The 11,262-nt window shown below is 43.7% G+C and overlaps 1 protein-coding gene across 1 annotated transcript in view; it reads right to left on the minus strand.

The window, feature by feature from the left end:
• Positions 1–1,322: 1,322 nt before the first annotated feature.
• Dipk2b (divergent protein kinase domain 2B) overlaps positions 1,323–11,262 on the minus strand; it is a 39,830-nt gene continuing 29,890 nt past the window's right edge. The window contains exons 3-5 of the mRNA XM_028776150.1: positions 6,041–6,214; positions 2,848–3,136; positions 1,323–2,140 (exon numbers count right to left, since the gene is read on the minus strand). Of these exons, the coding sequence (XP_028631983.1) occupies positions 1,800–2,140; positions 2,848–3,136; positions 6,041–6,214 (804 nt within the window). The 3' untranslated portion in view covers positions 1,323–1,799. The remainder of the gene's footprint in view (positions 2,141–2,847; positions 3,137–6,040; positions 6,215–11,262) is intronic.

Consider the following 11,262-nt stretch of genomic DNA (forward strand, 5'->3'; position numbering starts at 1 on the left):
GGGGTGGTCTTATGTCCACATGCATTTAGAGAGTCTGAGGCTGTAGCCCCTTCCTGGGGTTCTCTAGTCAGAAGGCTGTCTGGAACCACATACTTCGAGCAAGAGGAAATCATGAAAACGCAGGTAGGAGATGTGGTTAGACTTCATTCTCCACAGCCAGTCATAGGACACCAGTTTTAAAGCTTCTCAGGCATGGCACCAGCTTGGTCTGTTATCCTCCCTGCTGTGGTTGCCATGGGACAATGTCTGGAGCAGTTGTCAAAAGGCAACATCAAAAGGCCACCTTGTATACCACAAGATAGGACCCTTGAAATTCATATCTTTACATATGAATGAAAATAGAACTGAATAGTCCATGATGAGAATCTGAGACTGATGAGGAAGGGAATTGGGCAATAGACTGGTAGGGAGGGTTTCAGCAGTATCCCAGTAAATCACAGCCTCCCTGGGCCTCTGTTTCCCTGTGTATGCAATGAGGCTTGTTAAGTCAGATATTCTGACTGCCAAGGTGCTGATTTAGAGGTAGAAGAAAGGAGGTAGACCAAACAATCCCAAGTAAAGGCCTCATAGGGAGGCTAGATAAAGGTCTAAGAGATCTTTGTGATTGTTATGGAGGGCAGACAGTATCATGCACAGAGGCCCATAAGCCATGTAGTTAAATACTTCAAAAATACGGCAAAAATAGTTGTTGAGTAAAATGTATTCCACTGTTTGACCTTGAAAACAAATGTTATTTTTATAATGACTTGTAAGGCCACATTTGGATGAGAGTTCTAGGACTCCTCGAGTGGTGAAGAGAGAGCAGGCCCTGGTCCCAGGCTGCAGTTACAGTAAGCAATGGAACCTGTTCAATGCCCACAGGGTGCTTTGCTCTGAAACCTGTTTTTGCAACTAAGCTGCAGTCACACTTGCCACAGCCTATTCAGGCTAACCTTGAATACAGTTGGATAATAAAATGGATCTATTCATGGGGGATATAGGGCTCCTTTGGTGTATGACTCAGTCTTGGCTTTGTAGGTGCCCAGACAGTCTTTCCTGAATTGCCTACCTTTTGCTGATGGTCAGATTGTAGCATGAGTTGGCCTTTCAGTCTTTGCCTGTTTCCCTCTGTCTGCCTTCCCTGTATACATATCCTCTAAGAAAACTCAGGTAATTGGGTTTTGACCCTTGCTTTTAGAGGACCTAAGTAAGTATAATGGCCCATTTGTCCTCCTTCTCTTCTTACCCTTGGCTTTTTTCCACATCCTGAGGTGACTTCTGCACATGCATAAGGAATACCAGGTGCCCAGAGAGTTCAGGAGCTGGTGGCGGGTGAGGACATCCTTTTGGTTTCTCCTCACAGATGCAGGAGAATAGGAATGGGGGACTTGAGTTCCAACGGCCCAAAGCCCTGCCTTCCTCTTGCCTTCTACCTGTGCCAGCCTCCCAACACATGGGACTTTCTCACTTGCCCTATCTGTGTGTGCTTCTGGAACATGATTTGTGGGTCACAACTGTATTTCTGGGCCCCTTACACCACTTTTTTCTTTAACCTTACGAAAGTCTGGCAAAATATATAGAAAATGGAGGTTCAAAGATATTGAGGGTTTACACCTGGTCTTTCTGTGCCCACCTCCTGACTCTGCTATGGTGTCCTAGCCAGTGATGTTAATCATGCAGTGTCAGAGTTTCTCCCTCTAGTTCTGTGTGTTTCTTAGGAAATCAATGTACTTAAATATTCAAAATGCAATTGCTTCTTACAATTTGGCAGTAACTCATCAGGGGATATGGAAGTGCTTGTAGATCATTCCTTCAGCCAGTCAGAATCTATCATTATACTTGCAGTCTGGGTAGCGGTAGGCAAATCTAGGATCACAGGTTCTCAGAGATCTCAAGATGTCCTTCAGCCGACCGGTGGCCCCCAAAACTTCTAGGTCTGTGCTGGCATCCTTGCTACACAGGCTGAGGGTGGAGTCTATCTCCTTTTGTACAGGGGAGGGAAACTTTCCCTGGAGAAGTTGAGGCAGCAGCTGTTGACACACCAGCACAAGGCTTTGCTTCTCAGGGACAGTGTCACAGGAGGACAGCTGGACCTGGCAGCCAGAAACCAGGCAGCTAAAAATGTCTTCGTTCTCTCCAGTCCTGGCAGCTGCTTGGCTGCCTAGAAGAGAAATGGAAACTATCAGACCACCCTTTCTTCTAATTTGATTCTTCTTAATAAAAGTAAATCAGGAAGAGAGAAAAAGGATTTGTTTTCTCTATCTTTGCACTTTGTAAAAAAAAGTGTCATAAATAGGAAAGTTTCTTGTTCTATTATTGTGCTCAGCAAATTTGGTCACCTTGAGAAACGGAGGCTGACTGGGCTCTAGAACACTGGCTGAGCTTTTGTGAACACTGAGAAACAGCTTGCTCACACAGCTCCTTCAGTTCTTTGTTTCTGTTATTTTCAAACTTTATAGAGTCATTATCAACACTGATTGCAAAGTGTATCAGGCTGATAATTATGTCTTAGATCAAGGCTAAAGACATCTAAGGAGGAAAGCTCCATCGGGAGAGGGACCTGTGACTTGTGTATGACTGAGGTACAGAACTGTTCTTTGAGGGCTCATCGTGGTTCAAACCTCAATGGACAATATTTGTTACAGGCATGGCCAAGCTCACTTTCCATTTGGAAATGAAGATGAAACAGAAATTCAAATGGGGGAGAGGGGACATTGTTTTATGACTGATAACATCCTCCAAACTTGAATTATTCAGTGACACACAGAGTGCAAAGGCCCAAAAGTATGACCCCAGGTCACCCCTCTTTAGCTTTGGTCACCCTGACATCCCCCTTGACAGCTTCTCAGCCAATCCCATGCTGAGTACCTTCCTGCTTGTCGATGATGCCTAGCGCACTGGCATCCCGGATGAACAGATGCCCGTTGTCAAAGACGCCAAACATGCCTGCATCAACATGGGTGAAGTAGAAGAAATAGTTCAAATCGTTGCTCCTCAGGGACTCCAAGACCCCAAGGAGTTGGTAGGCAAGGTCAGCAGCTTGCTCTGGAGGGGCGTCATAAAATTCTTGCAGCGGTCTGGTGCTGGTACTGACCAGGAATCTACCACAGGAGCCCAGGTACTTGGGCATCGGCCATCCCTCTGCTCCAGGGAAGATCTGCCAAGCCAGAGGGAGCAGGCATTAGACACAGAGAAATTTCACACAGGAAGCTTGCTTTCTACCTTTTGCCCACAGCCCACAGAAATAAGTCTTACTGGCAGCCTGGATCTCAAAACATGCTGGCAAAACATTTCTTTGTCTTTTTATACCTTTTGCCACGTGGTAAGGCTCCTGTCCTTCCCCCACTTTTGTAGTCCCTTACTAATGGAAGGAAAAATTCAGGAAGGAAGAGGCTGCTCTCATCTGTGCTGTGGATCAGATTTCACAACTTTCTCCAAGTGGGACCTGATAATGCTAACCAACCATCAGTGATTTTCATTGGTACCTAAGATTCAGGGAGTATGTTTCTTTTAAGTTGTGTCATTTAAAAAGCATGACTAGTCTGCAATTTTTAAGATATCATTGCTTAGAAGCTATGGGAAAAATAATAAAAGATCATCTTCAGGGTGGCTTCAAGACAAATAATAATAATAATGATGATGATGATAATAATCTATTACAAACAGGGTATCATGTATGTGTATAGTTCCAGCTTTTCAGGAGGCTGAGGCAGGAGGGTTGAGGCCAGCTTGCTCAACAGAGCTCATGAATAAATAGAAGAATGCAAGTACCTGGGATAGGACAAAAATCACGCAGGTGGCTCTTCCTTGGCTGTCCCCACTGCTAGGCTGAGCAAATCTGCCTGGCTCCAGTAACTACATACGCAAAGATTCTTCTCAATTGGAGGGAAGTTTCCAGATATACAAATACTGATTTGGGGGAGTGTGGTTCAGCCTGTCTCCTTGTAAGAGTTCTCAAGTTGTGGATTTGGGAGATGGAAAGTAGGGAGGGAATCCTAGATGGATTTTTCTTGACCATTTTTCTTTTTTTGACCATTTTTCAAAATAGTTTTTTTTAGCACTTCATACATGAGCACATCTCAATCACTTCCAGCCCTCCCTTCTTCCTCTAATTCTTCCTGTATCCCCCTTCTTTCTCCAAAGTTCACAATCTAGTCTGCATTATCGATACACACAGATACATATATGCATGTATATACACGTGTATATACAACCTACTGTGTCCATGTAGTGTTATTCATATGTATATGTGACCAGAGCTGAGAATTTGGAATTGGGCAATCTCTGTAAGAGTTTGTCCTGGAAGAGACTGATTTTCCTACTGGCCACCTGTAGCTCTTCATCTCAGGGTAGGACCGTGTAGAAATAGTTCATGTCCATGTTAGAATGTCAACTGTTGATCATTTTTTATGAAGCTGCAACAAACTGATGACAAAAACTATAAATACCACTATCCTTTGATTGCCTTCTTAAGAAAACAAAGTAAGTGTATGTCATACATCTTAGTAGCAGACTGCTTATCTGGCACACACAAGACCCCGGATCCCATCCCCAGTACTAAGGAAAAGAAAATAAAAAATAGACTTCAAGGATTCCCCCCAGCCCCCCGACAATCTTCTGGTAACTTTACCCCTTTTAAGTCATGTTTTAAAGAAGTCATGCTCTTTGTTCTTTGAGCTTCACCTCACTGGGGCATCTTACATACTTTGAGTCTCACAGGGACATCGTACACCTATTGATCTTGTCTAAATGTGTAAAGCCACTCCTGGGTCCAATCTCACACTCTCTCAGGGTAAATTCCAGGGTTGAGTGGAGTATCTCAGTCCCATGGTCCCAGGCCAGGTTTCTCAGGAGCCAGGCCTTAAGTAACTAAGGTGCCAACAAAAGTTAGAATTGTGAGGAAAAAACCTCCAAGAAGACCCCTGAGCCTGCAGGGTAAGTGGCAGCTCCTTCTCTGCTATTAGCACATTTAATGCCAAAGATACTGGGCAGGTTTTAGGGGAAAGAGTACAGCTTCTGTTGTGTCTAATGTCAGACAGGATTAGGTTTCATGGTTGAAACTTTCTCTTTCTGAGTCTCGACGGGGATAATGATGACATTCTGGGAGGAGTGTAGTGAGCACTGACAGTGAGAGCAAATCTTTAGCACAACACCTGGTATGTAGCAAGAAGCCAATAAGCAACACTAGCTCTTTGGCTAATTTTTAGGAACCGTCTTTGTTATGACTCTTTTCTTCTCTACGTGTATCTTTATATTTAGTATTTTAAAAGATGGTCTCATAAAGCCTGTTCCCCCATGCCCTGGTTTCCTTCCTTTTTTTTCTCCTCCCTCCCTCCCTCCCTCCCTCCCTCCCTCCCTCCCTCCCTCCCTGCCTCTGTCCCCCCTTCCTTTCTTCCCTCCCTCCCTCCCTCCCTTCCTTGTTCCTTCTCTTCCTCCTACTACTCTCCCTCCCTCTTCCTCCTCTCCAACCTATTCCTCTCCACTTTACTCTTTTTTTCAGTCTCTTTTATTCCCCTTTGACCTCTGACATTCTTTCTGTCCACTATGTGACTTAGGTGTCCTGACCCTTGGTCAGAGGGATTTAGCTCCACCGGTTCTACGGATGTCTTTTAACATGGCACGCACGTGTCTCTGTCTCTTTGACTAGGCATGACCCCAGGCCCAAATACATCCTCATTTATTTGACCACTCTTCAATTATGTCACTTCCAGTTTTTTCTCCTTTCCAAATATAGTTTCAGTGCGCATTTGTGGGTGGCTGTTTCACCAGCCCTTGCTTTTCTTAGTGGCAGAGCTTAAATTTTCCTTCCTCCACAAGCCCTTCTTGGCTGCCTCAAGTTGTAAAGTTGGCTGCTGTTCCCTACTACCCCCACCCTCAGCCCTGCATGCCCATACCTCTTTCCTCAATAGCTGCCAAGGCTGTTAAACATTTACCTGATGTTGCAAATGTACTGGTACAGATTTGCGGCCAAGACATGCAGTAAGAAAGGGAGAAAAATTAACCTAGTGGTGGTAACACAACCTGGGAGGGGAAGCTTGTGTGAGGGGGTGTCACTGAGTACCTGCAGGATGATGGGGTGTGTATTGACAGCCAGTGTGTAGAGGAGACGCAGCTTGTCACGATCGGTGAAGTGGTCCATGAAGATGCTGCCAGCATCGACTACTTCAGCATAGCGTCGAACCACACGATCTAAGAGTCTTTGCGAAGGGCAGCGCAGGAGGGGACTGGGCAGGCCCTGGAGACACACAAGAGAGACCCAAGATGCAGAGGTGTTGCTGAATTTTTTGTAAGTGACACAGAGACTGGAATGGGAGCCCAGATGAGTAGTAGAGGAGAAACCCATGGGTGGTTGAGGAGGGTGCTGAGCAAGAGGGTGGAAACCCCTGGGTGGCACACAGGGAATGGGACACTCCTGTAGGTTGGGGCAGAAGAAGGCATAGTGGGCTATGTAGGAATGGGGGCATTGGAGACATGGAGGCCAGCTCTGCTTCTTTGAAAGTTTGAAGCTTACTTTTTCTCCCTACACAGCAAGGATAGCTTCAAAAGAGAATTAACAGTCCATGTGCTTTGAGAGCAAGCTCTTTTCCCATGGCTGCCTCCTTACAGATATAGGATAAAACTGTCTTTGCTTAATATAGAGTGTCCAGTGTAAAGACCCTTCCTAATGGGGTAGCTGGTAAAGTTAACTCATTAAGATTTCCCCTGAGGATTGAGATTGGGAGATCAATCTGAGAAAGAGGGCATATGATAGAGCTGTCAGGAAAGCAACAGATACTATGAACCAAAGGGACTGGGGACTTAAAGAAAATTCAGAGAAAAACGATGATGATGATGACAACGACCATCATCACCACCACCACCACCCTCAGCACCACCACAAACCCTACAATTACTACATTCCAGAGCTCAGGCTTATAAGCTGCCATGCTAAATTCTGAGTCAGGGATGATGCTATGATTTGACTTTGTCCATCAAAATTTCATGTTTGGAACTTTAGTTCCCAAAGTCATATGTTAATGGTATTTGGAGGTGAGATCTTTAGATGGAAATTAGGATTGGATGAAGCTAGGAGGGTATCCTAATAATGCTATTAGTGGACTTTTAAGAAGCGGAAAAGAGGGGATCAGTGGCTTCCAGAGATCCTGAGTTCAATCCCCAGCAACCACATGGTAGCTCACAACCTTCTGTAATGGGATCCGATGCTCTTTTCCGGTGTGTCTGAAGACAGAAAAAGTGTACTCATATACATAAAATAAATAAATCTTAAACGAAAAAAAAAAGAAGAAGAAAAGAGACCTAAGCTAGCACATTTGCTCTGTCACATCCTGTGATGCCTCTGTCAGCTCATGATACAGCATGAAAGCCCACACCAGATGCTAGTATCAAATTCTTGGACTTCCCAGCCTCCAAAGCCTTTAGTGAAACAAATAGCTATTCTTCAAAAATTGGCCTGTGCTGATCATGGATTGCAATAGAAAACAGACTAAGATGACATCATCACAAATTCCTTATCTAGAAAGTGGGTTCACTGAGCCTTTGTTCCTTGTCCCAGGGAAGCCAAGTAACTTTACCAACCCAGGGAAATGTGGCTTTACTGAGGCACTCAAGGAAAGGCAGCCGGTTAGAATAGGGAGCCCTGAACCCATTTAATCTTAACCTTGACCTCAGGAGGAAAGTGGTGTCATTTCTCTTACATCACAGGAATAAACCTTAAAAAATTCTTTTAAAGTATTCAGCATCCCAGCTCTCCCCCTCCCCAAAATCATATTATGTTAAAGCTAATTTACATATTAATCACCTAAGATGTTCTGAATGACTTTTGATGTTTCCAAAAGCAAATATTGGTCAAAAGGTAAAGATTTATCACTGCTGAACACTTCTGAATATTTGCTCTGATGGAAATATAAATCTATGAAAGAAAAAACCATTAGTTGTTCTTAGAAAGAAAATCTTACTTTTAGAAAGAAAAAGAGCAGAAGTATGGCTTTTCACCCAAAGATTGGAAGTTGGGTTTTCTCAGTAAGGTCACCTCCAACAACTGTGTGTAGAATGTTGAATGAAATGCCCAACAAATGACATTTTACTCTGCATGAACTTGGCTGTTCTCAAGTTCTCTTAGCTCCAGGGGGAGAAAAGAAAACTTAAATTCTAATAAACCTATTTCCAGTTGTTCACTTGAACACCTCTGATATGATAGTGCTGTTAAGTATGCTTGTAAAACAGAGCTGAGGCTAGTTATGCATTACAGGTAATCAATGGGCTCTCATTAAGACAATGACAATTTAATAATTTCCTCAATTGGTATGGATAGTTAAAATTTCCTTTATTCAAAGCAGGAAACACTTGTTTTGTTTTATTAAGAAAACAACTGACAGTTTTATGCATACTCCAATTTTGTTCTTTTGGGGGTGGGGCTAAGATAAGGTTTCTCTATGTCACATTCGTGGCTGTCCTGGAACTTGCTCTGTAGACTAGGTTGGCCTCAAACTCACAGAGATTCACCTGCCTCTGCCTTTTGAGTGCTGGGATTAAAGGTGTATGCCACCACTACCTGGCTAATTTTGTTCTTTTAATAAAGTCATTTGGGGCTATTTCTTTCCTCTGAAGTTACCAACACAACAGGAAGTGTTTTGATGTGTCAATTTCCATCTACAACTATCTGCTAGTATAGTGATGGTTTTGACGTACCCACATGGATGATTTCAAAAATTGGATTAATTTTTTTAAAAAAATCAATATCATACTTATATACAATGCATTGTGATTATTCACCTACTCCACTGCCCTCTCTCATCTCTCTACTTCTGTTGACACGTTCTTTTCAGTAAGTCTTCCTGCTACCCTTGTGTCCTTCCTTTTTTTCTCCTGCCCATGTGGTCAGTCACAGCTGCTGTGTGTTTGTGATTACATGGCTGTGGCATATCCAGAAGACAGTGTTATACTGTACTTCTCCCCATTAGTTCTCACATCTCCCTCCACTCCCTCTCCCTCAGTGTTCCCTGCATTTTAAAGGGCAGGTGTCCATTTTTTATCCAAGTACTTAGCAGTCACTTATTCTCAGAACTTTTGCCAGTTGTAGGTCTTTGCTTTGGCCATCACCTACCCCAAAAGAGGCTTCTCTGACAAGAACTGAGAGCTACACTAGTCTTTGGGTATAAACATAAATATTTACAAGGCAGTTTAACTACATTTCCACTTAGCACAATATATCAGTTGTAGATTATACTGTAGGGCCATGACCACTCTAGTCATAGACTTTTGGCCAAGTCTACAGTGTCAGACATGTATTTTTTCCTACAAAATGAGCCTCAGCCTTGAGGCTGATTTTTCTTTTGTTCCTAGTCAGGAAGTGGTTGGTTAGTCCCAGAGCATCTATGCCAATATTGCACCACTGGGAATATCTTGATAGGCAGTACAGCATTTTAGCATACAGGGTCTACAGACAGGTATGATTGTTGATGATGATTATAACTCAATAGCCTACACTGCATGTTCCAGTGCTATGAATATTATCTAACAAGGAGGAATCTTCTATCTCAGTTCCAGCTTGGTTTCTCTGTATTCTGTATCCAGAATGTGTTGTTTTCAGTAATTGGGTCTTATGGTCTAGCTCTAGTGGGCAACCAAGTGCAACAGTGCATCCTATATTGATTTGGAATGCTCTAGGGACTAGCTAGTTGGCTAAAAACTCATAGGGAGGTATCTTACACCTGCTGCTGGTACTTTGGTTTTAAAAAAGTATGGCTTCTGGAGCTGGACATGGTGGTACAAGCCTAGACCTCGGGAGGCAGAGGGAGGTGGATTCCTGAGTTTGAGGCCAGTCTGTTCTACAGAGTAAATTCCCGGACAGCCAGGGCTACACAGAGAAACTGTCTTGAAAAATAGATAGATAGATAGATAGATAGATAGATAGATAGATAGCCAGACAGAGCAAAAGAAAGAAAGAAAGAAAGAAAGAAAGAAAGAAAGACAGAAAAGATATGATAAGAAAAGACAAGACAGACCATGGGCTTCCGGGATCCATGTTAAGCTGTATGGTAGTTGAGACAGCTGCTCGGTGGTAACTCACAGTGGGGATTTCTTTGCCTAGGAGTTGAAAGACTCATTGAGAATTTTGCATATGATTATGGAGCCAGGATTCTAACCCAGGTTTGTCTGAATGCCATGCCATATTTCTTCTTTGTATTGAATCTATCTTCAGTTTTCTTGTTAGGCCTTCTCTCTCTAGTACTGTCAGGAATCCAGATGTCAAATGCAGGAACTTGATCTCCTGTGCCCTCGTTTCTCCAGAACAAATCCTCCCAGGCATCATGTGGCCTATGGCTCCATCAGTTGGATGCAGCCTGACCTACTTCTTCCAGGAAGCCTCTCTAACCCTTCTCTGAGTCCTTTCCTGTCCCACCTGCATACCATATTTATGCCTCCTTATGGAAAGATCCCACAGTTCTCAAGCTATGCTTCTTTCGATCTACAAATTCTCAGAACCTGCTGAGTTCTTCTGCAACTAGAACTCAGCTGTGCATGCGGTAATCTATTCCCCTGAAATTATAAAAATTAACACAGCAACATTTACCCAGCACAGAACAAGCATTTAGTAATATTAGCTACCTGCTCCCAGCTCCAGCCTGGTCATCAATCACAATGTTTGCAATTGGCAATAGGTCAACTTCCCGGAACCACACCTTATTTTCCCTTTAAGTCGTCTGCAGAGGAGCCATGACTTTTTTCTCTACCTCATTCTTCCTCTTCAGGCCACACCTTCTCCAAGTGGCTTCCTGACCCTTGCAGCACTGATTTACTTTTCTCTAGCTGCCTGTGCTTCATAGGTCTTGGGTTATGTGCTCATAATCAGTCTCTCTTTCAGTTGTTTGGTGCCTTGTGGTCAGGACTGTTTGGTTTGAGATCCAGGGACAAGGGGCTGAGGTGCATATTTTACATACCAAAGTGGACCTGACTTCCATATTCTCCCAGGATCCTCTATACTGAACTTTCCAGCCCAGGGGCTGGGCTGCCCTTCTCCCAGAATCTCTTCCCTAATGCACACATTTTGGTCTCTCTGCTCCCCCTTTTTTCCTTCTTTTTGTGTGTGTGCTTTCTTTCTCTTACCGCTCTCTCTGTCTCCCTCCCCATGGTGACTTCCCTGGTCTCCTTCCTTGGGGCCAGTGGACTTGCCTGCCTGATAGCTTGAAGATACAGTTCACCAGCAAAGGCATGACAGCAGGATCATGAAGCAGATGGCTGTGTTGCATCTGCAGTCAGGAAGCAGAGAGAGATGAATGCTGG

Source organism: Grammomys surdaster, unplaced genomic scaffold (genome assembly GCF_004785775.1).
Source record: "Grammomys surdaster isolate TR1022 unplaced genomic scaffold, NIH_TR_1.0 265, whole genome shotgun sequence".
Lineage (NCBI taxonomy): Eukaryota > Metazoa > Chordata > Mammalia > Rodentia > Muridae > Grammomys > Grammomys surdaster.